The sequence below is a fragment of the Misgurnus anguillicaudatus genome, chromosome 13 (genome assembly GCF_027580225.2).
Source record: "Misgurnus anguillicaudatus chromosome 13, ASM2758022v2, whole genome shotgun sequence".
Taxonomy (NCBI): Eukaryota; Metazoa; Chordata; class Actinopteri; order Cypriniformes; family Cobitidae; genus Misgurnus; species Misgurnus anguillicaudatus.
Window position 1 is genome coordinate 18,486,045 of NC_073349.2, and position 27,699 is coordinate 18,513,743.

General features: G+C 37.0%; 2 protein-coding genes across 3 annotated transcripts in view; one reads left to right on the forward strand and one right to left on the reverse strand.

The window, feature by feature from the left end:
• The first annotated feature begins 1,782 nt into the window (after nt 1–1,782).
• On the forward strand, nt 1,783–10,845 carry olfml3a (olfactomedin-like 3a). 2 transcript variants are annotated; one of them, XM_073875274.1, is made up of 5 exons: nt 1,783–1,800; nt 4,955–5,026; nt 5,106–5,452; nt 7,714–7,996; nt 9,261–10,845. In XM_073875274.1, the coding sequence occupies exons 3-5, from the start codon at nt 5,339–5,341 to the stop codon at nt 10,049–10,051; spliced, it is 1,188 nt and encodes a 395-aa protein (XP_073731375.1). In that variant the 5' UTR covers nt 1,783–1,800; nt 4,955–5,026; nt 5,106–5,338; the 3' UTR covers nt 10,052–10,845. The 2 variants fall into 2 exon arrangements, with proteins under 2 accessions (XP_073731375.1, XP_055044821.2); XM_055188846.2 differs by lacking the exon at nt 1,783–1,800 and adding an exon at nt 4,234–4,796.
• A 665-nt stretch (nt 10,846–11,510) lies between these two features.
• The window catches only part of syt6a (synaptotagmin VIa), a 57,640-nt gene continuing 41,451 nt past the window's right edge, over nt 11,511–27,699 (reverse strand). The window contains exons 2-7 of the mRNA XM_055188838.2: nt 24,701–25,085; nt 22,941–23,499; nt 17,236–17,356; nt 15,593–15,764; nt 14,615–14,765; nt 11,511–14,240 (exon numbers count right to left, since the gene is read on the reverse strand). Of these exons, the coding sequence (XP_055044813.2) occupies nt 14,169–14,240; nt 14,615–14,765; nt 15,593–15,764; nt 17,236–17,356; nt 22,941–23,499; nt 24,701–25,085 (1,460 nt within the window). The 3' untranslated portion in view covers nt 11,511–14,168. The remainder of the gene's footprint in view (nt 14,241–14,614; nt 14,766–15,592; nt 15,765–17,235; nt 17,357–22,940; nt 23,500–24,700; nt 25,086–27,699) is intronic.

The following is a 27,699-nucleotide window of genomic DNA, read 5'->3' on the forward strand; positions in this document are numbered from 1 at the left end:
CGGAGGCATTACATAAGCGTGGCTTTATTCGCTTCGGTTTACATAAATGTTCCCGCATGAACTAATTGACATTGCGACCAACAACGTAGGCGGCATCATTCGCAAACATGCTTCATCAAGCCCCTCGGTTTCCTGGATGCGTACATCATTGCACAAGAGTCTGCTTCTGCTACAACTCAGCTGAAGGGTATAATATTTTTTCACCTATAGAAACACATAAAACATCAATATGCTCTTTATGTTACGTTTACATTTACGCATTTGTCAGAAGCTTTCTATCCAAAGGGTGCATTCAAGGTACATTTTAATTGCTGAACTCAGAGAAAGAAATTTTGTGGAATATTTGTAAGTATTATTTTTACTACTTTGGAAGTCAATGTGAAAACGCGAGGAGCTTTGTTTCGAGGTCCAGTTGGTAACCGCTCAGGCCTGCAACCTGATTAGGTGCACAAAATGGACCTAGAGTCAGACAAAATAAGTGTGCTGCTAATTATGACTTGACTATTACCTGTACTGACAGCAAGAGAATGGGAAGAGAAGGGGGGTGGGTCTAGAACATTCAGTCAAGCAGAAATTTCCCAAACGCCGAGGCTAACACAGGTCAAGTGATTTGGCGCCTCGGGTGTATTAAAGCTATTTACAAGAGGCACGGGGATTTATAGCTCTTCTGCACAGTCTGTTCTTTTATATGACCTGGCACTAGGCGGTCATGCTTTCTGACCTACTCAATCATTATTTCGACCCAATAAATATCTCTTGTTTTATATGTATTTAGGTTGTGTTTAAGAAGGTGAAGGAGTTCTACCAGTGAACGGCCCACGGTAATATAAGTGACACTGTATCTATTTATTCACAATGGACCAACAATGAATGACACAAAAGCGTGCATGAAAACGACACATATATCTTCATACTAGTTGCCATCTTTTAATGATGTCTAAAAATTCAAGATTGCTAGTAAAGCGTTTATTATGCACCGAATAAAAAGTTTATAATAATCTGCTTTAATATGAAAAAACTACACTGTACATACATTTTTTTTTTGGTTTGTGAAATTGATTTATTATTATAATCTATTATTAACATGGCATTATTACCTACTATATGAACTATTATAAACCAATGAATTGAAGTCAGGTAAGCCATAAGCTTTTTGCAGCTTGCTTACACTTCCATCTAGTGGACATACATGATAAAACAGAAAGCATGCAGCTAGAAGGAAACTTCTGCGGCTAAAGTAGGCTACATTTGTTATTGAGATTCAGTTTAGCCTTTTCTTAAAATTTCTCCAAATTACTCGGGTAAGTGCCCTAAAATATGCCAGCATTTCAACATCAAGAGTTCAAGCTGCTAGCAGTGTTGCCATAACAACTCCAGCGGTACAAGTGACACAAGAATAGCAGAAAACATGGACATTGGTTTATTTGAATCTTTGGCTTTGTTTTATGAGCTGTGTGCGTATACTGCGAGCATATTTAGACTTAAATGGTTCTGCAAGTGAAGACAAGAGAGCATTAAGGAGCAGGGCATCAGATCATCTAGTGTTAAGTAAGAAGCTTAAACTTACCTATAGGTATGACATCACATTACCTGTCAAAAGCAGCTGTAGTGAAGTGATTTCTCACAGCTAGTTTACTCCCTCAGAGCAAAGATTATAGAAGCACAAGAGGGGAAACTCTGATTCGTTTTTGGCAACAGCCACTAGATGGCGCTTCAGTAGCGCGGCCGCCATTTTGGAATGAAAATTCTCACAGCCAATTCATTTTCAGCGGATCTCACAGCCAAATCAGAAGCGCAAAAGTAAGTTTTTTAAATTAAAATTTTGTTCACTTGCTACACCTACACGAAACGCTGTATTGTCTTGTATGTATGTGTTGTTGTTGTCAGTTGTGGAATCCAATCATTAAATAGATGCACATTTAAGGTAGTTTTTTTCTTGCTTTATTATGTAATTCTAATTTATGCTATTTTACACATTTACTATTATTATTAGTTACCAACTCTACTAGGTATGAAATATATTTTGTACATATTAATCCCCTGAATCCCGCTTCAAACATGATAATCTTATAGAACATGATGCATTGCTCTGTCTGTTATCCTATAATTGCCACTTTTGGACAGTGGCTGTGTGTGTGTGTGTGTGTGTGTGTGTGTGTGTGTGTGTGTGCGTGCGTGCGTGCGTGCGTGTGTGTGTGTGTTTTTTACACTTTTTTTGTACTTAATCCATTTCGAGCAATTCTGATGTATATGTGTGTATATGTGTATGTATATGGGGCAAAATATGTGTGGATGATTTTATGTCAGTATGTATATATAGCCTATTTAAAAGTAGAAGACTTGCTTAAATATCTGAAAATAAGCTGTAAAAATGAATTAATGATCACTGGTCTGATTGTATGTTATTCTGTGTTATCATCATTCAGTTTAAATTTGATATTGCCATTACTTCTAGTTGACTCCCGAGTCGCTCTCATTCCAAAATGGCGGATTCGTAGGGCTGCTGCTGGGCGCTGTTGTTGCAATGGGACGTTCTATTTACTTTCACTTCTTGTCAATATAAGTTCTTTGCTCAGAGTTGGGATCTCCTGTCGAGACGCAAAATGTTTGACCTAGCAAAAAGTGCCTTTAATTTAGGATATAAAAAATGATGTCCTGACTCCTATCTATAGATAGACAGACATAAATGCTGCATTGATTGCTTTGGCCCGTTGCTGCGATATACCAACAGCGCTTCCATATTTGCCAGGTTGATAATATTGCCTTTCCAGAGAGCAACAGGTTCTGGGCCGAATCTGGCGTACACTGGGCTTAATTCTGGCTCTTTTCCTGTGAAACAGCATTCGGCTGAGTTGTGACGTGAGTCTAGCTAACCAAACGCAAAATGCACCTTTTTGGTTGAGTCCTATAGCTTCAGTTTGGAAAAATAAAAATATATGGCTGAGATCTAGTTGCGTTTTGGTTGGCCGAAGAGTGAAAAACCCAAAAAGAGTTTGAAATAGCAGATCCTATTATTTTAAAACCTATTTATATCAAACCAGATTTACAAATGAGAAAAAACAGTAATTAGTTTTAAAGGCAATTATAACTATGTATAACTTTATTAAAACAAAAAAGACTTACAGTAGAAAATATAATTTTTATGGGCAGTTAAGGCAAAGGAGGAGTCAATGTGCAGTATACAAACAAAGTAATAAATAAATGATTTTAGAATGAAAAAAATAAAGAAATGATTGAGTCGGCACTATAAAACATCAGAAAAAAACATCTTAGAAAAGAGTTTATGGCTGAATGGGTGTTTTGAGTGTAAGTGGTTTTTATTTTCATTCCTTTCAGTTGTCTTTTTTTTCTTGTTTTCAGTTGTCATGTTCTTGTCACATGACCTGCGGTGCGCTTGTGGCATTCTAAAAAATTGAAATGTTTTTAACTCGATGCAGTGTGGACGCGCCTGGAAAAAACGAGTGCCATAATGAGCCTACATTTGAAATAACGAACTTGAACATGCAAAAGACGCACTCAAGAAATGTGAATCACTCCTAAGCAGTTATTTTTATAAGTAAACAAAACTTATTTTGAAGCTTGATGTCAGCCCGATTTTCATTTCCAACTGAAAGGGTTACATCTTACATCAACGTTACATCTGGACATCAGGCCAATGTTGGCTTTTGATGTTAACCCGATGCTATACCTTGACGTCAGGCCGACATTGGGTTCTGATATCAGGTCGGCGTTACATCTGGATGTCAGGCCGATGTTGGGTTTTGATGTTAACCTGACATTACAGCTTGACGTCAGTCTGATGTTGTTTTTTGAGGTCCACAGACGTTATAACTTGATGTCAAGTTGATATTGGGTTTTGAGGTCAACCCAGCGTTACAGCTTAATGTTAGTATTATATTGGTTTTTGACGTCAATCTGACGGTACAGCTTGATGTCAGGCCAACGGTGGATTTTGAAGTCAACTCGACATTACCGCTTGATGTCAGTATGACGTTGGCTTTTGACATCAACCTGCTGTTACATCTGGACGTCAGTCTCACGTTCGTTTGTGAGGTCAACCCAACGTTACATCTTGAAAAACATTGGGTTTTGACATCAGGCCGACGTTACATCTGTACGTCAGGCCAACGTTGGGTTTTGATGTTAACCTTACATTACAGCTTGTAGTCAGAATGACGTTGGTTTTTGACGTCAAACCGATATTACAACTGGACTTCAGGCCAATGTTGTTTTTTGGCATCAACCCAATGTTACATCTGGACGTCAGGCCAACGTTGTTTTTTGACGTCAACATGACATTACATTTGTACATTAGGCCGACGTTACATCTGTACGTCAGGCCGACGTTGGGTTTTGATGTTAACCTGACATTACAGCCTGACGTCGGTATGATGTTGGTTTTTGACGTCAACCCAATATTACATCTGGACCCGATACTACATTTTATGCCAACTTGACGTTACACCTGGACATCAGGCTGACGTTGGGTTCAGATTTTGACGTCAACCCAATGTTACATCTGGAGGTCAGTCCAACGTTAGTTTTTTAAGGCAACCCGGCGGTACAGCATTACATTAGGCTTTGTGGATCCTTGATAAATCTGGCAAGAAGTCTGGCTCTTCAGTCATATAGAAAACAAATGTAATGTAGAACATATAAACAATAAATAATAAATATAAATGTGTTTTATTATGCAGAATTCAGTTTAGATTTAAAAGTGTGCATTTCACTTTAGATTTCCTGCTGTAGATGCACATGTAGTGATTTATGCATGAGGAGGATGATGTGAATTTCAGGTGCGTATGTGGTTTTAATATCACAATTTAAATGAAATTGTTTGCATAACTCAAGACAAGTATGTACTTATAACTATGTAACTACACTAGCATATATATGTAAAGTTGCATGTATGAGACAGTTAACCTGCAGATATTAATGTAGGATATTATTTCAGACTGTTGGCTATGAATCCAGATTTGTAAAAGGGATGAAAGAACAACATCAAGGAAAAATCAGAAAAAAACAGGTATTTTACTTACAGCACAACATTTTACTGTACTTCAGAGACTTCATATTTCAGTTACAGTATTTTATTCTGTCTTAAGGAAAGAGAGAGTCCAGGGACACATGACTCCTCCCTCAGTGTTAGTGAAAACATTCCAGCCAAATGAGAAAGCCAGCGAATTTGAAACCCTGGAAGTCCCTGTTACTGGTCCCTTCTCATTGTGAGCACACACATGAACTCTCCAGATCCAGCTGCTTCACCTCAGCCTCTCAGAGTTCTGAATGTACTTTGATTTTGTGGAGTACCTAAAAGTGTTTCTTGTCCAAAGCTACCATGAAAGCAATCATCTTCTTCATTCTCTTCACCATTTTGACTCCGTGTTTCAGAGGCCAGTACCACTACCAGGGCCTGATGAACTACCTGGAAAACAGGATGATTGCTATGGAGGTAAGAAAAATATGGTTTGTCTAGCCATTGTTTAGCTTTGTTGTCAGCAATCCTGTCAGTGCTTGACTTATTTTCAGGAACATTTAAGGCAGAGTTTTAGCAGAAACTTTTAAATTTGATGAATTTATTTGGAAACACAGAAGGTACGGTGCTTTATAACAATGCTAACCGAACAATTATTAGAATTCATTACTTTCATTAAACTATATGACAGTTGTTGGTAGTGTCTCTAAACGCATATTTTCTTTAAAGTGTAGGTTTACAGAGACACAACTACACTACAGTTACTCACTTACTGTAAAGCAAAACCCCTCAGACATATCAACCACAACACAGCAATGACCATACCGTGTTTTCTTAAACCAAACATCAATGGTATGGCTTAGATAAACAGTTTGAAAGTGTGTGTAATGCATTTTTCGTAGCCGCTGATGTGTTTAATTCATTAATCAACTTTGAAGATTAGATTTTTAATCTTTGTCTTTTTTGTACACTGCCGCAAGCAGAGTAAGCTCAGCATTTTGTAGATAATAAGAGGATTGAGTAAACAATTATTGTCATGATTTAGGAGACACCTCATTAAATTAATGAAATTTATTTAGTCAATCTCCATATTATGGAAAGACAAGTCTGCTTGAGGAGGTTAATAAACAAAAGCTTTAAATAGTGTCAATGAATATGGATGGAAATTATATATATATTCAATTTAATTAAGATACAAACAGAAAATACAGGAAATGTGCAAAAAAATAAAAAAAATAATTTTAAGGACTAAAAAAGTCGAACAAGATGGCATGGCCATGGACATGAATAAATTAATCACTTTTTCGTGACTATAACACGACTTTCCATGAGATTATGTGTGTGTGTGTGTGTGTGTGTGTGTGTGTGTGTGTGTGTGTGTGTGTGTGTGTGTGTGTGTGTGTGTGTGTGTGTGTGTGTGTGTGTGTGTGTGTGTGTGTGTGTGTGTGTGTGTGTGTGTAAAACCAGCATCTGACGACCTAAGCATTATTTTTCTGATGAGTGTAAAAGCATAGTTTCTTTCTTCTTTAGAACACAAAGATATTTTGATAAATGATTGTAAACACACAGCTGACGCTACCCATTGACCTCCATAGTAGGAAAAGGAAATACTATGGAAGTCAACTGTGAGCTTACAGTCATTTTTCAAAATATTTTCTTTTGAGTTCAACCGAATTAAAAATGCAAGTTTAAAAGAACAAGAGTGTGTAAATGATGTACTGTAAAACATTAATGTTGGTTCAACTTAAAAAAGTGTTTGTAATGTAATTTTACATCACCTTTTTGAGTTAACTAATATTGTACAGTAATGGACAATATTTTTCAATATTTTACTATGTTCTTACCTCAACTTGAATTATGCATTACCTATCTTTTTCAATGCGTGCACTTTTAATCTTTGTACAGCGCTTCATGAATGTGTTAGCATTTAGCCTAGCCCCATTCATTCCTATGGCTCCAAACAAAAGTTTTATTTTGTGCCACTATACTTACTCGTGTAACTTTAAATAGGGAAAACATGGAAGTGTTTGGTGGCTTCTAAATTCATCCCTGTTTGGAGCCATAGGAATGAATGGGGCTACACTAAATGCTAACACATTCACGAGGCGCTGTACAAAGATTAAAAGTGCACGCATTGAAAAAAGATATGTATGTATTAATTAAAGTTGAGGTAAGAACATAGTAAAATTTAAAAAAACAGTGGTGTTTTCCTTTAAGTTTAATTAACTCAAAATATTAAGGCAGAACAAACACTTACTTTATTAAGCTACAGTGTGATCGAAGTTTCATTTTTGGGTGAACTATCCCTTTAAGCCTTTGACAGATGACAAAAGGCTTAGGAGTCCCCAGATTAAGAGATGGTATGTAATTATACTTAGATAAATTGAAAATACATTAAAAGATTTATGGGAGAAAACTTACAACTTGCCTTTTTTGGGTGACTGTAAATAGTCCCTTACATAATAAAATAAAATCTTATATAACATGTTATAAATCATTGAGACTCCTTCCTTATTGAATCACAGGTAGATTTCTAAATCTTTATGTTAACACTATTTTCAAATGATGAATGAGCTTTCTAATCTCTTTGAGTAAAGAGGCCATCAAACATTCTCTCCAAGCTCCTCAGCATATGCGCCAAACCCTTTTTATAAGCACAGAATGCTCTATTTACCACTGCAATGTCTTTATCCTTGGGCATAAATTTAGTCTAATGAGTCAGTTTGTTATACTTTCAGGAACGTATTGCCCTGTGGCATGAACAAAACAACCGCTACAATGCAGACCTGAGTGAATTTAGGCAGCAATCCACAGATCTGTTAGAGAAGCTGGCCAAGGAGTACAATAAAGTGCGATTGGACATGGAGGGAGCAGGAGCACGGGTGGACCGAGTGGAACGAGAGATGGACTACATCGAAACCAAGAATCCTCCAAAGCCTTGTGTTAAAGCAGCAGACAAAATGGTAGAACAGGACGTGGTTGTCAAAGAGAGGAACAAGGACGAGTTTTTTGAGGTTTCTGGTGAGTAGAGGGAATTGGGTGGTTGATGAAGATGAATCTCAACTTAAATCACAAACTTACTTTCGTGGGCTAAATTTAGTATCTGGTGGGTTGGGAACACTGAATGTGTTTGGAGTTTACTCATGGAAAATCGTGATACTGGAAAAAAGGAAAATTGCTGGTGGTGTGTTTGTGTAGTACAGGCTGAATGACTGTCCTTATACCTGTAGTACCAAGACCTTGGTACCCAGGAAAACCCTGTCAGTAACCCTTACATTTTTTGACTTGTTTTTAATTGATCATTTCTAAGGGTTATCTTAAAAAAAATCTATAAAAAATAAAGCAGATCTGTTTAATATTGCTATGAACTTTATTAACTTTTTCGCTGCCAGCCTTCTTTTGAAAAGTTGCCCGTCAGCATTTTTGTAATTTTTACAAAGGTTTCACAAAATGCATTTCAGGAAAAAATTATTCTATAAATATATAAACATAAAAATATATCAAATAAAATAACAGACCCCCTGCTTTCAAACAAACAATAAACAAAATGCGGAAAAAACGGATTCATCATACCTATTTTTTTTCTCTCTGCTTATAAACTCTTAAATAAGGGTATTTTTCTTAAAAAATAATGAAATTATCAAAAAGCTGAAATAATTGCATTTTTGTGAAGGAATTTTGTTAGAGATCAGATTCAGAACAATTATTAAAACATACACAGAGTTTAAAATTATTTAAAAAATTGGCTTCAATTTTTTTATAAATTGTGTAAGTGCGCCATCTAGTGTGCCTCATCAGGAACATGTTTTTATGCAAATGTTTTCTCTTAAAGGTGCAGTGTGTAAAAGGATCTCTTGACAGAAATGCAAAATAATATACAAAACTAAATTATCAGGGGTGCATTAAGACCTTTCATAATGAATCGTTATGTGTTTATTGCCTTAGAATGAGACGTTTAATCTACATACACAGAGGGTCCCCTTACATGGAAGCCGCCATTTTGTGCAGCCATGTTTCTACAGAAGCCTTTAATGGACAAACCTTTTTACTAAGTTGTCTCCAATGATGACATGTTTGTCCGGTGGCGGCTGCCGTAGCTTCTCTTATGTGTTTCAAAAGCAAGAGGTGAGCAGCGGACTGATCCGTATGTTGCAATTCGGAACCTCACCACTAGATGCCGCTAAAATGTACACACTGCACCTTTAATTGACGAGATAACTCATCAATGGCGGGGAAAGAGTTAATGTTCATCTTGTAAGTAATTTGAAATTTGTTTGATTGACAGTGTGCGTTAACCTTGTATCCAGTATTCGAGCGATGAAGATTCTTAAAAGGCTCGGGAGTCCCAAAGGTGTGTGGACCAAAGATGCCAGGTCAGCAAAAGTCTATGTCTTCAACAGCACGTCTGATAACACCCTATATGAATTCAACTCAGTGCGAGAGCTCTCAGCATCATCAGAAATGTCTAAAAGCAGGCAAATCACCCTGCCGTCTGCCTGGAACGGGACTGGGCATGCAGTATTCGATGGCTTTCTCTACTATATCAGCGAGAGCTCAGAGCTTCGAGTTATTAAATATGACCTTAAAAATGGTACGGTTGCAGACAGCGCAGTTTTTCCCATTGAAGATAACAGCCCGGTGTACAACCTTAATCCAGAGACTCTGGTGGACCTAATAGCAGATGAGGATGGGCTGTGGGCCCTGTATCCTTCTGGGGATACCATAAATCTAGCTAAGATGGACTCCAACTCTCTGGACATAGAGCAGATGTGGGACACGGCATGCCCGAGAAGCAACGCCGAAGCGGCTTTTATTGTCTGCGGCACAGTCTATGTGGTTTATAACACCAAGCCACCGAGTCGCTCACGTGTGCAGTGTGTATTTGATGTGAATGATATGGTAAGCAGCGGCGAAGCCCCTCTGGTTTATTTCCCCAGGCGTTACGGCACTCATTCCAGCCTAAAATACAATCCTGAGGAGCGACAGCTTTATGCCTGGGATGATGGGTACCAAATAATTTATAAGTTAGCGCTGAAGAAGAAGCTGTGGGCAATAATGCCACCTCCCGAAGAATAGAAAGTGTGCTTTTGGAGCCCATAAAGGGCTTTAAAACTCTGGCTATAAAAAAGTTGTTTTCTTCAACTTTATTGGTACACAGAGGTTTTGCTACAGTTGCACATTTTATAACAAAAAATGTATATATGAGACAATATGCAGTTTTCTGATTGTTGACTCAGTGATTGTTGGGAATGGGAATTCACAAAAGCAAATCGATCCTTGAAATGACTGAACCAATGTTTTATTTTGGCATTTTTGAAATACAAGAACCTCTTTAAACATTACAATTTATATTGCAAGTACAAATGATCAATACAAAATTAGAAAGTTGTTCGATTCACAAGGGAGAAGAAACAGGTTGTTAAAACACAGCACACAAGATTTAGCGATGAGGTAAATAACCAGTTTATATTTCTAAACCTTATTGTATATTATTCACTTACAGAAACACACTCTATATTATTTGAGTATTACAACATATTAATATTGTATAAACAGGTAAGACCAAAAAAGTTGTACGTTGTCACAACCATTTCCTCAACAAGTTAACTGGTATTTTCAAAGATTCTGTTAAAATATTAAATCTATTTTACTATATAGAAATATTTAAAACTTAACAATTATCCTGTGAGATGGAGGACATTGTCTAAAACTAGCCCCGAGTGCCATATATGTTTCAAGATATTTCAACACCTCAGCTGGATATGAGTGAAAAGTCATTGTTCTGAAATCTTGAGCTGTATACCCAAGCAGCAGGACTGCTGCCTCAGTTAACAATAAACTTCCTGCATAGAAGATTCACTTTATCGGGACTCATGTCTTGTGACTTTGTGACAGTTGTGCAGTTAAACTGTTTGTCTGTTTGCAATTCTTTACGCTTTGATTTGAAACATGGTATCAAGATATAGCGGGAAGCTCTGTCTAATGCAGTTTGTATATAGAGTTTTATTGTAGGTTTAAAGGGACACTCCACTTTTTATGAAAATATGCTAATTTTCCAGCTCCCCTGGAATTAAACATTTGATTTTTACTGTTTTGGAATCCATTCAGCTGATTTCCGGGTCTGGAGCTGCCACTTTTGGCGTGGCTTGGCATGGTCCATTGAGTCTGATTGGACCATTGGCATCGCGCTCAAAGGTGGCCAAGGAGTTTCGATGTTTTTTCTATTTGAAACTTGACTCTTCTGTAGTTACATCGTGTACTTAGACCGACGAAAAATTAAGAGTTACGATTTTCTAGGCAGATATTGCTATATACTCTTATTCTGGCGTAATAATCAAAGACTTTGCTGCCATAACCCATATCGTAAGCCATATCTGCCTAGAAAAAAGCAACTTTTAATTTTAGTATCTAAGTACACGATGTAACTACAGAAGAGTCAAGTTCCAAATAGGAAAAATATCGAAACTCCCTGGTCACCTTTAGCGCGATGCTAATGGTCCAATCAGATTCAATGGACCACGCCAAGCCATGCCAAAAGTGGCAGCACCAGACTCGGAGATCATCTGAATGCAAAACGGCAAGAGTCAAATGTTCAACTCCAGGGAAGCTGGAAAATTAGCATATTTTCAAAAAAAGTGGACTGTCCCTTTAAAGAGTAACAAGTCCATTCAATTTATATTTCCTTGATGTTGTAAATAGCAATGTAAAACAAAATGACAGTAGGCAGTAAATCAGACAAAGATTATTTCCAAATCAGAAAAATAAATAAAATATGGTTATAAAAGCAACTTAATTGTTGAATTTTGCTCAAAAAGTAGCATTAATGATTATTTTACCTGCATTGTCCAGCTCTAAATGATATAAATTTTATTCCTGAACAAGATTGCATCGTGTTCATTTTGGAAATGATCATTTATATATTAAAGGGGCCATGGCACAAGACTTTTTTAAGATGTCAAATAAATCTTTGGTGTCCCCAGAGCACATATGTGAAGTTTTAGCTCAAAATACTATATAAATAATTTATTATAGCATGTTAAAATTGACACTTTGTTGGTGTGAGCAAAAATGTGCCGTTTTGGGTGTGTCCTTTAAAATGCAAATGAGCTGATGAAATTCAAACACTTATCACAATGATGGTGGTTTGTTGCAATTAAAACTCAATTGTGCAATTAACACTGGGGCTCCCAATCATAGCACTTGCATGGAAAAAGTCAGATTTTCATGCCATGGCCCCTTTAAGGATTTTTGTTAACTCACAATATTTTCTACGTTACAGCTGTTCTGGATATAGACTGTATGTACTTGCACTTGTATGTATTTCCTCACATCATTTGTCATAAACAAAATATGATTGATTGGTGTCCAATAAAACAAACCATATAAAACCTACTAGAAGAATACTTTTAAATAGCTCATAATTTTTTGATGCAATATCAACCCTGCTCTTGTCATATAGTGCGGGGGGGAAATGCAGGCATATAATCCTTACCCTAGACATTTTCCAGCAAAATATGGAACATTTTGACAGTCCAATTAAACTCACAATAAAAGATGTCAACTGAATGAGATGTTAACATAAGACGTTTAAAATGGAACGTTGGGAGGGTTCAAAGAGTAATTGAATCTATTAAATGCAATGCTACTTTTCTGCTTCACCTCCTTAAAAAGCAAACCGAAAAACTCATTAACCAAGACAGATGTTTTAACTCTTACATCAAATGCCCAGTTTTGTACTCCTGGTATACACATGAATATTCATGTAATCAAATAGATTTCCTCAGCTACATATGAAGTGTTTTTGTGTGTTTTTACATGTAAACCATCTCTGTTTTCTCGTGATTCTTGTGCTCTGAGAAAATGTAGTCTCTTTTTCACATATAACATTTATACAACATCAATAAACTGCTATTTTTTTATATTCTTCATACCTTCACGCAGTTTATATTCATACAAGGATTTTAAAGATAAAATGTTCATAGCTTAGCAGATAACAAATGAGGAGTTCAGATGCAAAACCCTTTAAGTGCATCTGCATGTTTTTTTGTAACTGAACCTTTTTTTTATCAGGCTCTTATGTTTTTCTCACAGTAGTGGCAATGAAAATGCTATAAGTCAGTTATTGAAATGCCTTATTCATTTCATTGGAAATTTGTCTTTTGCTGCAAAGTGCATGCAAGCTTTTTTGGCAAAAACCTCCTCTTCTAAAAAAAATTCACTTCTTTGGGCAAGACATAGTAAACAATTGCAAAATCACTACATATGCAACTAGAATCATTACAAATGATGAATGTAAAAATGAATAAACTGAACCACACATTAGGGGGCTGTGATCCATGTCACTGCCACATACGGGTTGTATTTAGGTCCAAGTACTCACAAGGGACCCAAATTTAAATGTGACCCATGGTCGTTTTGCTTGTTGCTTTCGTTCATCCAATTCATCTTTCGTGCACTTTTTCATTTAGCGGATTCTGCCAACAAAGCCGAATTTCTGAATGGCCCATGGCCGTGATTAAGTGGATTTGAAGCGAAGGTATTTGATGAACAAGTGGCGAGAGCATTCGGTCAATCTCATTGTTGATGGAGTTGGCATTTAGCGCCTTTTGCATCTGAGCTCCTCAAATCTCTTCATTTGCTTTCCCACATAAGACAATATTTTTCTCTTTCAACCTCTAATTTACCTTCATCATTCTGCCCACATTCTCAAAACCTCAGTCTCCCAAGTCGATTGGTCCTGCTTTCAAAATCTAAGATCTGAGCAGCCGCATCCGCAAAGATCTGCAGTGTTGTGTGGAAAGTTCTACTGCACACAGACTGAATACAGGACACCACAGTCACATTTCAATCTGGGGAAGAAACATTTCTGCTGACGATACCAAACTATTCTAGGAACACAACGTTGGCTTTGTAGAGTATTCTACGGTAGATATAGAAGTAGTTTGCACAACACCCCCAGGAGCCGACTGAAGATCTTGTGGACTGCCTGGAACATTCTGAACACGAGGAACAATGGGCAAAGATGACAGGGTCTGATCTTAGATCAGGGTTATCAGGAAGCATCCAGATGCAACCCGTGGGGAAAAGTGGATAACAGGAGTATATTTCTCTCTCTTTCTTTTCCTCGGACAGACAGACAGACATCGGCAAGAGAGTGAAGATGCCGAGGCTGTGGGTTTACATCTGGCTCTGATCAAGGGCTGGCAGGAGGTTTGGGGGAGGGACAAGACCCCTGACTGTCAAAACTGGCCGTCCTAGTTTTCCACTGTAAGAGAAGACACATGAAAAAACAATCAATGAGAGCATACAGTAGAGTATAGAGCACCGAGGAAATAAAACTGCCACACTACATATAGTTCAGTAACTTTTAACTTTTCACCAAACCAGATAATATTTCAGTGTGTAAATTCAAATCAACACTGAAATATTCTACTCATGCATTATTTATCACATTACAAGTCTAAAGAAGCGGCTTGAGGGTGTTTAATATTTCCAAAGAGATTGGCATCCCATCCGGTCTTAAATGGATTCTATGCAGTTTGCATTTGAAAAGAAACCTGATTCAGTAAGTTTATTACATCTTATCCTCGCCAATATTTTTGCTCAGGATTTTGAACTGAATTTGTGTGGGTGACATACCTCTTTTTCAGACTTCTTGTGCTCCAGAAGGGGGTGCCAGTGTGCAATGGGTTTACGGGGGTATGCCAGCATCTCGTTCCAGTGGTCCCTACCCAAACCTTCAGCACCACTCCCCAAACGGCACACACCAATTATTTCGTTATGGCCCACTCTAGACAGTGAAAATAAATAATGTTACCCAAGGTAAATAGAAACTATCTGAAGATTTATAAACAGAACGCTATATTACCACTAATCCCATATATAAAACATAAACCCAGGACTTAAATATCTCATTACAATCATCCATTCGTGCACTTTTTTCCAGAAATAAATATAATGTGTTTATCTGCTCATTTGTACACTGCTGTATTTCTTTCGATAATGAGCTTTGATGATAAGGACTACGTGACCTAATCAGCTCGTCTCGGTTTGTTTGTGCTTGATTGTGTGACACACTTCTCCAAACTCTATGTGCATGTTTGTAATTCAAAGGGAGGTTTTTAAAGTGCCACAGGGAAAACATATCAATATACATTTACTGTTTGTTAGTGGCACTGATCTTTAGATGAGTACTCTATATGAACCCACAAAGGAGAATTGTGTAGCTTCGAGTCTTTCATCTAAAGCTGTTTGTTCTTCACCTTTATAAACAGATTGACAAAAATGGATTTAGACTGCTTCAGACTGCTGAATATAATACACGCAGGGTTTCCTACCAGCCAACCACCTGTTGAGAGGTGAACAGTGAATGTTCAGACACCTGACCTTTTTCGAATCTCTACTTTAAGGAACAATTCTCCCAAAAATACTCTCATGTCATCTCAAACCCATATTATTTTCTTCTGAGGAACATAGAAGCAGACATTCTTTTTCAAGAAAATACCTCCAAAAATAACCTTTTGTGCATTTTAAGCTATAGTATTAGCAAAAGATTTTTTTAAGAATCAACACTAACACATTTAAATGAAATCAGAGAAAGCTGACTGTGTTACATACAGATCATAGTCCATGACAGAGATGTATAAGCTGACTTGGTCCATACTCTCAGGAGGGATGTCAAAGATAATGGCCTCATTATATGTGGGGTTCAAAGTATTTTTCTTTGTGGTAGTCTTCTTCTTTTTCAGACGTCTTCCGTCACAAATGAGGGAAACTTTGACATAGGGATCTGTTTAGACAAAACACTTGTATCAATACATTTCAATTTATTATAAAGTTATATTAAATTAATTATACATTTTCTTAAACTCTTTCTTATTTTAGCATTCACTAATAATAAATGTGAATTAATGAATCCCCTAACAAAAGCTTAAAAATTATGCTATAATTTATTTTCTGAATTGAATGCTGGTTATTTTAATTGATCCAAGTTAATAATCAGTGTGAATAGAAGGGCGTTGAGATTCAGTGTTTTAATGAAATGCCTTTAAAGTTGATTCTAACATACTGATTTCCATCGTTCCCCATCATTGCAAGATTTGTCTGATCTGTTATGCTTAGCATTACTAAGCCATGAACCACATCCAGCTCAGGCAGAATAAATCAGATGAGAAGTACTTGTTCTGACATCAAATTTGCTTGAGGCAATTCATAATAGATATTATCCAGCGCGTGCGAATTCAATTTCACTACAAATGAAAAACGTTTACTGGGCGCATAAAAGTAAAAAATGGATGGTGCGTGAAATATCATTAAGGAATAACCATGACAGTGGGAGATATTTTGCTATTGGAGCTTAAAATTGTCTCCTGTCTCACGATTGAAATGCTGTTTTTTTACTTTCTGGATACCTTGGAAACTGAGAAGTTTAAATTAAACCCATACAGAAAAATCTGTAATAAAAAACATGCAAAAGATTGGACTTAACATACAGTATAACAGTATGAGAAAGCAAAGCGGTTTTCCAGAAGCAGTAAAAAATATATCTCTTATTGACGTCTTAAACAAATGCAACAAAATGTATAATTAGTTAACATTTGTAAACATTTTGGTACGAGTATTTATCATGACCATTTTCTTTATTTTTTTCTTTTAACTAAACATTTGTTTTGTACACCTCTGCCTATAAAACACTCTTTGCAAGTCCAATAAAGTGTTTAACTATCCCATCTCTGCAAATCAGCATCTTTGCAAAAGCAGCTTTGCACATTGAGAGAATTCAGCCTAATTTTAAAGGAATGTGTATGTAAGTTGGCTAATTCATTAAAGCAAATTGTACAAAAACATACAATTACACTGAGAAAAAAATATTCATTCAATTTACTTAATTTTTTAAAGGTAAGTGGTTGAAATCAATTTATTTAAGCTACATTTAAACAAAAGTTTTGATAAATTGATTGCACCTACTTACATTAAAAAATTGAGTAAATTGAATAAATCATTTTTTTCAGTGTATTTGAAAATAGCAATAATAAATCCCCACCCCTAACCCCAACGTTATGGATTAATATGAAATACTACGAATTAGCCAACTTGTAAATTACCTACAGTACGAATTGCCATGGGATTGTGTTAAAAAATTACAAAATGCACTTTCGACCTTGTTAAAAAATAAACTGACCCTTTTGAATGATACTTCAACGCTCGGCTTTGTATTTAAATGCTACGAGGCGGCACAATGTTAAATGACAGAAATGTACCTGAGTATCCTGTGATGTCCATGGCCTTGAGGTTCCTGCACTTGATGACCGTGAGTGTTAGTCTGCCTGCCGTAGGCAGATAGCAGAGCGAGAACATGATCTCACCAAGATCCACACTCTCCTGTTAGACACACAAAAGTAAATGTAACAACATAATGGCCCACTCTTTTATAAAGGTCAGCTATTCAATGCATGAACTTCTGAGAAAACAGTGTAAAAAAATAATGGTGCAGTGATGTTTCAGACAAATACAACATTGCACCATCTATAAACAGAAAGTTCTGGTAATTAGGATCAGATATTACACAGACAGAAAACGATCCACCAGATCCGTGCCAAAGTCGGCAGTTCTGTTGCGGATCCGGAGTGTCTGCTGCCTGGGTATAAATGCTATAGCTGGCAGTATTAAAAATATGGTACAGTGACAACTATTAAAAAGTACAGTGGGGTCCACATAAATAATCAGGGATTTGGGTTTAACCTGGAAATAAAGAGTTTTATCATTCAGTAATACTGACAAAAATTTAGTGAGGGAAATTAAGTTGAGGTCACCAGTGAAATATGTTGGCAATGCATCATATTGCTTTATAAGCTCCAACTAAAGCTAAGCAGGGTTGAGCCTGGCCACTACTAGGAAGCAGGGGCGTCATGCATCAATTTAAGGGGGCACAATGTTCACAGTTCAAAGAAATGTGTGCGTACACAAACATTAAAAAAATATATTATAGAGCTTTCAGTCTTTTCCATGGCACTCTCATTTCTAGCAATCTGAGCCCCCCTTACTTCATATAAAAAACTCCAAAATAAAGGTGTTGACTAACTTTCATATCAAATACTTACTGTAGCCTATATTAAATAATTCAATCAGAATAATGACATATTTGCTCCATATTTACATCTGAAATGGCATTTTTGGTTTGTTTACGTTCTGTTTAATTACTTGTTTAATTGTGCAATTAATGCATTTGCACAACAACTGCGTTTTGCTATAATTAATGTAATTTAAATCCTAACGTATATAAACAATAAAAGTAACATAAGCAGTCACCTGATCTATTTTAATGCTCGATAATGATAAAAAAAACCCGTTTATATTAAATTATTAGAGAAACGCATTTTTGTTTAAAATTTTACCTCATATGTGAGCATGTAACAACCTTGGCGTTGTACCAAGACATCTACTTATATATATAACGTCGAGACTGTCACATTTTAAACCATATATTTTCTATACACCGAGGGTTAACTGCACATTACCATACTGGGGTTTGGAAATGCGTTTCTGACGACGTTTTAATTCTTCAGATAGCAAAATGCAGCAGCAAGGATCCCGCGCGCTAAGATGCTGATGACGTTTGGGAATGCGCAGTTGCATTTGCAGCACATGCCGCCTACAATTACATGCAACACCAGACGAATTCTGAAATGTGAGAAGAATTAATCATATATGTTTATATTAAACAGATAAAAAGGCAAGTAACAGATTACCGGACGTTTCTTTGATTTCAAGATTGCATGCAAAATCCGATAGGCTCAAAATTGGATTGGGCATGCATGACGGATCTGCTTGGATGAGAGACCAGATTCCTACTGTTAGTGTTGCTAAAAGTGTTCACTTTGTGCTAAAAGTGGAGCGCTGTCATAAACGCAAATGTGGACATACCAATTACCAGGACATTTGGAAAAATATATATTTTATGTAAGTTCTTACTTAAACTTACTACTGTATGTAGAAAATACAATTTGTAATTAAAAGGAAAATAAAAAATGAAAAAGCTATCGGCATTTTTAGTGTTTTTATACACTTGGATCTTATACTACAGTGCTGAAAATCATAATGAAGAATTTAGCAATTTTGTGTCAATTAAAATAGAATGTCACTTCAAATTTTATAGATTTGTTTCTAGCAAGCTGAGCTTTGATGTGCACGATTCATGCTGGCTTCTATCACTGTGTCAGCTTTGCGTGTGGAGGGAGAAGATTGGAGACATGATCAAAACTTTAATTACAAGAATACAAAGAAGTAAACAGGCAGACAGGGATGAAGACACACCAAATATGACTATACTGTACATGAATGAGAACGAACAACCACTGTAGAAAACAGGCAAGCTTAAAAGATGATGGTGGCTGACAAGTAAAGATGACACGAGTCCTGAGACAAGTAAGGGAGGATGGATGATGATAGGAAATGGAGCTTTTTTGAAGACAGCGGGAAACAAACAAACCAAGGAAAGAACAGACAGAGATTGTGACACACGGACGCATCAGTGTCAATAAAGTATTAGCAGCCATTTACCTTCGTGTCTGCACAAGGGCTGAACAGAGAAAAATTGCCAATTGGATGTCAGTAATTTTACTGATGTGCCAAAGGCTACTTAGTGTTGACAGAAGTTATTCATTGGTATTTGACAATGTGGTTTGGCATTTGTACTGTGAAGGTCGGGTTTAATAAGCCTATGACTCAATATTGAGGTCTAAGGAAGTGCAGTTTGGACATATATACTGTAGCAACAGTGACCAATTAGCTGTTACGATTGTCTATGTCGTGCTATTCTCCAGGATGCCACTCCAGCAACCCGTTAATTAAACATCAGCTCTGCTAAACATTTCAGGCTTTCCACCAGGGGCCAAGCTATTGCATGTGACCCGTCATTTTATTACAGCTAATTTAATAACGCAGCATGTGATTTTTCTATTCAAAAATACTGAAAACTTCAAGTTATTTGACTCAAAATCGTCCTCCAAATACCAATTTTTATGTATAGTAAAATTGACCAAATACGCCATAGTTACTGATATATGCAACTGCTCATCAGATGCAAATGTAAATGACTTACACTCACAAAAATGCTGGGTTATTTTCAAAAAGGGTCAAACCCAACACATCAGGTTGTTATTTAACCATGCTGGCCAGGTTGGAACACATTATTTTTTCCTCAATTGTCATTTTGGGGAGGGGGGGTGATTCAACCCAACAGCTGGGTTCATCACTTTTCGACCCAACATTTTTTAGAGTGTGCTTTAAATAAGACCCTAAAATTGAAAATCCTGGCAAACAGACACATTAAAGGAAGATGAAAGCCATTCATTAAGACAGTGACAGTTGTATACTTCAAGACTGCCAACTTTGAGAAAAAGTTCTCATGGTGCTGGAATTTATCCTCTCAACAGTATTAGTTGTGGTGTAAATATGAATCACTTTAAATGAGCTCAGTAAGCCTCGGTCTGATGGACATATCCCATGACTCTAGTTTTTGTGGCTTAATGTCTCTCTAGCCCTCTAAGGTGATTATTTGCAGGTTGCTGTTCAGTATTACACATAAGAGACTTTTTAAAGCAGATTGATGGATGGGCACAATTCCAGACTTGGCTGTAAAACAACTGTAAACAAGTCACAATAAAGTATTTGTAAAAACATGTGAACTTCATGGATACTGAACGAATGCCTTCTAAAAAATAATTTAACCTATCCTGGTTGTTTCAGTCCAAAATGTTGGGTTGCTTTAACTAATTGTTAGGTCATATATAAACATTTCCTCAGTGTTACTTTTCGACACAACGCTGGGTTGAAAATAACCCAGCATCTTTTGGAGTGTTTGTTATTGAATTATACCAAATTTTACAATCTAATTAATTTATGACAAGGAAAATTTTGTTAATAAATAATAATTAAAGGAAAACACCACCGTTTTTTATATTATACCATGTTCTTACCTCAACTCAGACAAATGAATACATCCCTATCTTTTTTCAATGCGCGCACTCAATCTTTGTACAGCGCCTCGCAAATGTGTTAGCATTTGGCCTAGCCCCATTCATTCCTTAGGATCCAAACAGGGATGAATTTAAAAGTCACCAAAAACTTCCATGTTTTCCCGAGTGTGACTACTCATGTCAGTCTTTAAAATCAGGAAAACCTGGAAGGGTTTGGTGGCTTCTAAATTCATCACTGTTTGGATCCTAAGGAATGAATTGGGCTGGGTTAAATGCTAACACATTTATGAGGCGCTGTACAAAGACTAAGTGCACACATTGAAGGTATGTATAAATTTGTCTAATGCTGCGTCCGAAACCGCCTACTTCCATACTATATAGTAAGTGAAAAGCAGTAGGCGAGGCGAGTAGTATGTTCGAATACATATTATTCGAAAAACAGTATGCAAAAAGGACCCGGATGACTTACTGCTTCCGGTTAGATTTTGCAGTGTGCATACGATGGACACTTCACTATCCCATGATGCCCCGGGAGAGGAGTTATCCAACGAAGAAGACAATGCGTAGGCTGAATTCGGCTGGAATGACATGACGTGATGACGACGTATGTCACGTGATGTAGCAACATAGTGGATGTAGTACGTCCGAACGTTATTCATACTACCGGGATTCATTCTATACAGTACCTACTGTTTTAACGGTAAGTAAGTAGGTACTTCATCTCATTCAGTACCTACTGTGTAGTATGCGGTTTCGGACGCAGCCTAAGTTGAGGTAAGAACATAGTAAAATATTGAAAAATTGTGGCGTTTTCCTTTAAATAATTACAGTCAAGCAATCAAGGTTGAAAAATAAGACTTTTTGTGAGATAAGTGTGTGGTCACTCCTATTCGTCTTTGCTTTTAAGAAAAGAAAGGTCAAGCCGTGACATACCGATTTTCTACTGGTCACATCTCTTCATCTGATACAAATTAGCAAGACAGAGTTCACCAGACTTGAACTTTGGTACGCAGCGAAATATCTTCATACAAGCCTGCGCTTCCAGTCTGACACATTCGCTTGGTTATGAATAGAAGGCAATGGAACGAAAAGTGTATCTATACCTGTACTGGGACTAATTCGACTGTATTGTCCAATGTGCTGTAAAAAAATATATTCTCTGAACAGCCCAAATGTTTGTCTGATTTAGTGGCTAATTGATTTTTAATGTCTTTCTCTGTTCGTTAATATTCTCTGGAATGTGTCTTCCGGCATTAAACTAATTTTAATAGTTGTGAGCAGATGATAAGTGAGATAAATTTAGTGCTTTTGTTCAAATGTCCAGCCGGCTCCCTGCCATGAGAGCAATAAGCACAGGTTTATTGAATTGCTCCTGCGAGGTTAGCTTTAGAAAGAAGTGCAGTCGTCAACTAACCTCCGATGACCTCAATACCTATTTTGGAGGTTAAGCGCGTCGATTAATATTGCGGTCTTGAGGCACGTTTTGATTGACACCAACTCTTATTAGTACCCATCACAAAAAAACGCAATTACTTCAACCATTAAACAAACGTGCCTGTGTCTGTCAACCTCATGTGTGAATTACCAACTTATCTCTGTGTTAATGAGACTAGATCCCTGAACACTCATTCATTTTGCTTAGACGCAGGTGTATAACCCAGAAAGAGTGAAAATTGGGATGGCATTTACACAGACTATGTTGATAACCCAACAAGGAATTCATGTAGCTCAGCAGGCACTATAAAGCTAATGGCTGTGTTGTTTATGATATAATTCAATGGATTTCCTTATCTCCACCAAACACAAACTGTCTGACCAATCCAAAATCAGGAGTACTTGCTGGGGTTTCATTAAATCACCCTTTATCTTACTAACCAACCTTAAGTGATGTGTCAGAGATGTTGCTGATGCACAATGCTTATCACCCCTTTCCCATAACTATTATACCACAAGTATACTTCACAGTAAAGAAAGCAGAGTATTCTTACAGAGGTAGCATACTGAATGTCTTTCCAGATGGACGTCTCTCTTGAGAGATCAGACACTTCAAACAGATTGTCCAGTATGACCTCTCCGATCATATCGTGCCGTGAAAATCGGTCAAAGTCAAAAACACTCAGATGGAGTTTCCTGACAGCCAGCTCATCGTAGGTAACAGGAAACTGGAAGGATTCATCGAATGTGGGGTTGAGCGTTTTACGATGCACCCGAGTCTGGAATTTCTGTTTCCTGTCTGGCAGCAGGTAGATCTTTACGTAAGGGTCAGAGCTGCCACAAAGATCCTTGGCTGGTAGATCAAAAGCCTTGAGTATCTTAACAAGTAACATCTCATTCTCGTAGTCGTACCGGAGTGAAAAATTAATCTTCCCACAGTTTTTGCCACTTTCACCGTTGCTGGAGTCTTCGTTCTTTGTGCCGATCTGCTTGTAGAGTTCGGGATTGATGCGACCTATGCTGGTTGGTTGTTCGTCCACTTCGTAGTCGTCCCCGAGGTCCAGACTGCTTACCTGCATCTGACGGGGCAGGTGACGTTTGAATGAACTGTGTCTGATGACATAAGGTAAAGAAGAGAAAGAGTAACAATAAAGGAGTTGAGTAATGTATAATTTGTTATGTAATTTTTATCCTCTAAGGTAGCTCCAGTACTACAATGAATGGGTTTGAATGAATTTAATGAATTAATTCAACCACACTTTACTTAATATTAATAAAAGCACCATTTCCCAGCTGAGCTAAGCTAAGGTGAAATGTTAATAACTTGAAATCTGTGAAAAGGCCTCCAAGAGCAGGCAAACACTGAAACTAAATTAGACAGGACTCCCTAATAGGCGAATATGACATGACAAATATATAATTGGAGTACCTTGCCATAATGAAGTGTGCTGAAATTAATCAGCATGCGTGACACTTTAGTTGCATCCAGGGACTATTTTAAACAGTTAAACATTAAACAAACACCCCGAAGTGACACAGAAATAATCTAAGGCGTACAAAAACAAAGTAGACTTAGATGAAAGACTTCACAGCCTTCTGAAATGTATGCATCATCAGCAATATAACTTGAAAATGCAGCTTCTCTTGTTGTTTTGTAATGTTCCTGAGAGACTTAGGATGAGTTAGATATGATTAATTATGTCTTTAGAGACCTTTCTTAATGGAAGAATCACTGTTCTGTCACGTCCACAATGCTTATAGGAGAAAGCACACAGATCCAATTATGCGGGAATCCGGGTACGACTTTAAATGAGTTATGACTGTGTGTATGTGTGTATGGATGTATTCAGAGATGTTTGGCTCGGTCTGCATGCCTTCAGGTGTATAGACTTCTGCATGTTACTGATACCATATATTGCTTTGGATAAAAACGTCTGCTTAATGCATAAATGTGCTGTAAATGTGTAAGTCCATATTTTAAATGTGTTGTTTAAGTTTAAACTAAACACAAAATCTCATTGAAGGCGCGAGATGGTTGTGCTGGGAATAACATGGATTATTAGGATTACAAATTTACAGTCCATGCCAGATCATTTAAAAGATACAAATCCATGGTGAATGAGAAAAATTCTGACATGAATTCATATTCTGTTTTTAACATGTTTGTCTCCGACTTTTGGACTCCACTGTAAATGACTGCAGGCACAGGATGCTCATGCAAGCATAAGGGACCTACTTGAATATTTATAAAAACTACATGTTTGTGTATGAGCTTTATGATGTGCATTCCTGGATGCTGTTTTGGACCTGTTACCTGGTGGATGACGCCGGTTCGGTGGTCTGTCTTTGCATGCGCTGCGTACGCCTCAAAAAGTGCTCCCTCATGGAGCGCTGCACCTCAGCAGGGATGTCTGGAGATGTTTGGCTTATTTTAACAGCTGCCTCCAGGAAGCCCATTGATGCCAAAGGATATTTTTCCTTCTCAGTCGCCATGGCGACCTCGGACGGCTGAGGACTCTGCGAAAGAGATGGTAGCTGAAGCGAAGGGCAGTCTTCGGGGGCGAGGGCTGCTGAACTCGATGAGAGCGTTTTGTTCCTCCAAGGAACCCAGCAAAGCTTCCAGGAGACAAATGTGGTAAGCAACAGCAGTGCCAAGCCACACGCTATTATCACGCCAATGGGAACGCCAACAGTGATGTCTAAAGCCAGCCGGAAGTAATGGGCCACACGATATGGACAAACAGATGGCCACAACAGTGAGACAGACAGAAGGGAAAGTGCATTAAGTACAAAAAGGGTCAAATGAGTAACGATCTCTATGTATAGGTGAGACCGGGGCTAGTTGTCACAAGAGGAAGTATCTGAGACAAAACTCAATGTGTGTTTTAGTACAGTGTTGGGTGTGATACATTACTAATTAATTAACTACTGTAACTAAATAGCTTTTTTTAAAGTCATTTAATTACTGTAATTGCATTAAAGTATCTTTAAACAATTTTGTATTAAACAATATTAAATAAATTATATATAAATAATATTAATATATAAAAATAAATATTTAAAAAATCTAAATTTATGAGGATTTTATTTGAGTTGAAAATTCATTAGAAACTGCACAAAAATTTAAAATCCAACGTTTATAGTTTGTTACTGGTAATAATTAAGGAAATTTTGGTAAGGTTGACACAGATTTAATATAATACATTTAATTTAAGAAATTATTAATGAGTATATTGATATTATTCCTTCTAGCGATTAGCAAATGAAATTAACATAATAAAACTACACTGCTATATTTCTTCAAAATATTTAAGTACATCGAACTGACATTAAAAAGTACCCTAATGTGAATTATGTTCACTCGTGACAACTAGCCCCAGTCTCCCTGCATTAACAGTATCTCATTTATATGACTTTAAAGTTGTTTTACAGCAATACTGTATAAATCAGAGACCACTTGTGGGCCTAAATATGCAAAACCATAAAATAACATCATGCCCACACATACTCACAATCACAGAGTGCAGAAATGACGAAAAAGTAATTAAAGTTATGGTGGATATTGTGTCACTATGGGCTATAATCTCTTTCCAACAGAACAATGCTAGCGGATGACGCCGTAGTCTTATCAAGGGCTCTCACTGAGAAGTTTTCCATCCATGAATGACTCTTATGCATGTAGGCGGAAGGGAAGCTCAATCTCATTTCTTCACGATTACAGAGAGTTTGCTTGTAATAGAGCGAATGGATTGGAGAAGCTCGCAGACTGCTGACAAGCACCGTGTAAACATTAATTTAAAATTAAAGGGTAGGGCGGTGAGAGATGCGCCATATTTTGTGGAAGCTCTATAGAAATATAGGTTCTATAGGTGCAGTAATATTGAGCCGGCAATATTCACTTTTATTCTCATCTCACATTAAAAAAAATACTGATTGTATTATTTTTCAAGCGGTTGTACAAATCCTCTCCACCCACAGCTTTGACTGGTTTGATTTATTGGAAATAATGCATGCTGTGATCTCCTTGGGCTCCCAGAGAAGTGTACAATGTGTCCTTGCTCAAACGAAATATAAATCTCTACTAACAGTTCACATAGCTTGGGGCCGAATTTAATTTAGAGTCTTTTGGGGCTTTTGTTCTTCATACAGCTCCTCATTCCTTAAAGCATTTATTATTAATTGACTGTTTTAAGCGCACAACATTATGTAAAGATGGTATTCATAGTTAAATTCCAGAAGGAACAGGAATGATAAATACAAAGATGGACACATTTATAGTTATAGCTGTTCATAGCCAAACATGTCTTGTGTATTTTAAATGATTTAATTTATGACTGGTTTATGACAAAGCCAGATGGAAAAGTAAGTTTGGTACTACAGTACAATACTTTCAGAAATGAGTATCAGAATCATCAGTAAAGTACACTGTAAAAATTCTTTGTTGCACTTAAATTTTTAAGTTAAATCAACTTGAAATTACAATTAATTTGACTAGAAAGGAGTTGCTATAAATTATAAAAATAAAGTTGTATAAAATAAATTAAGCTAATTCAACTTTATTTGAACTCCACGTAGCCCTTAAGGGGACATGGAGAAAAACTTAAATAAAGGTTAGTTTAGCGTGCGCACGTGAAACTACCGCATTTATTTTCGCGTGCGCACGTGAAACTATTGCGCGTCACGTGAAACTATCGCGTGTTCACGTGAAACTATCGCGTGTTCACGTGAAAGTATCATGTGTGCACATAAAGGTTTCGCGTGAGCACATGAAAGTTTCACATGAGCACAGGAAACTAAACTTTACATTTTTTTACTCCAATATCACCTTAACCAACCACAGTGGCCGCAACACATGCTCCTGTCTTCCATAAACGTATTTGGCTGGCTAGGTTATTTGCATAAGGTGATCTGATTGGCTGATGCATGCGTTGTCGCTTGAAAAGTTGAGAAATGTTCAACTTCTACCGCGAGCAACTGACGGATCCACAATTCATTTTGGCAATGCATGACGTCACCCATTAAAAGTGAATGGAAAGCGTTAATGGGTACGCCCCGTGTGAATGCATTGTTGCAACACAGAATTCTTCACAGTGTATTTGCATTTTAAAAAGTAGCAGCATGAAGTAATAACAACTTGGTTATCCAAGTCAATTCAACCTACTATTTTAAGTTTTGAATTGTGATAAGTTAATATTACAACGTTATAAAAACAAGATGAAATTGTTTAGTTAACATAAAAATATATTTTGATTTGATATCATTTTTTACAGTGACTGTTTTTATTTTTATGTGAATAAGCTGTCAAAGGCTCTG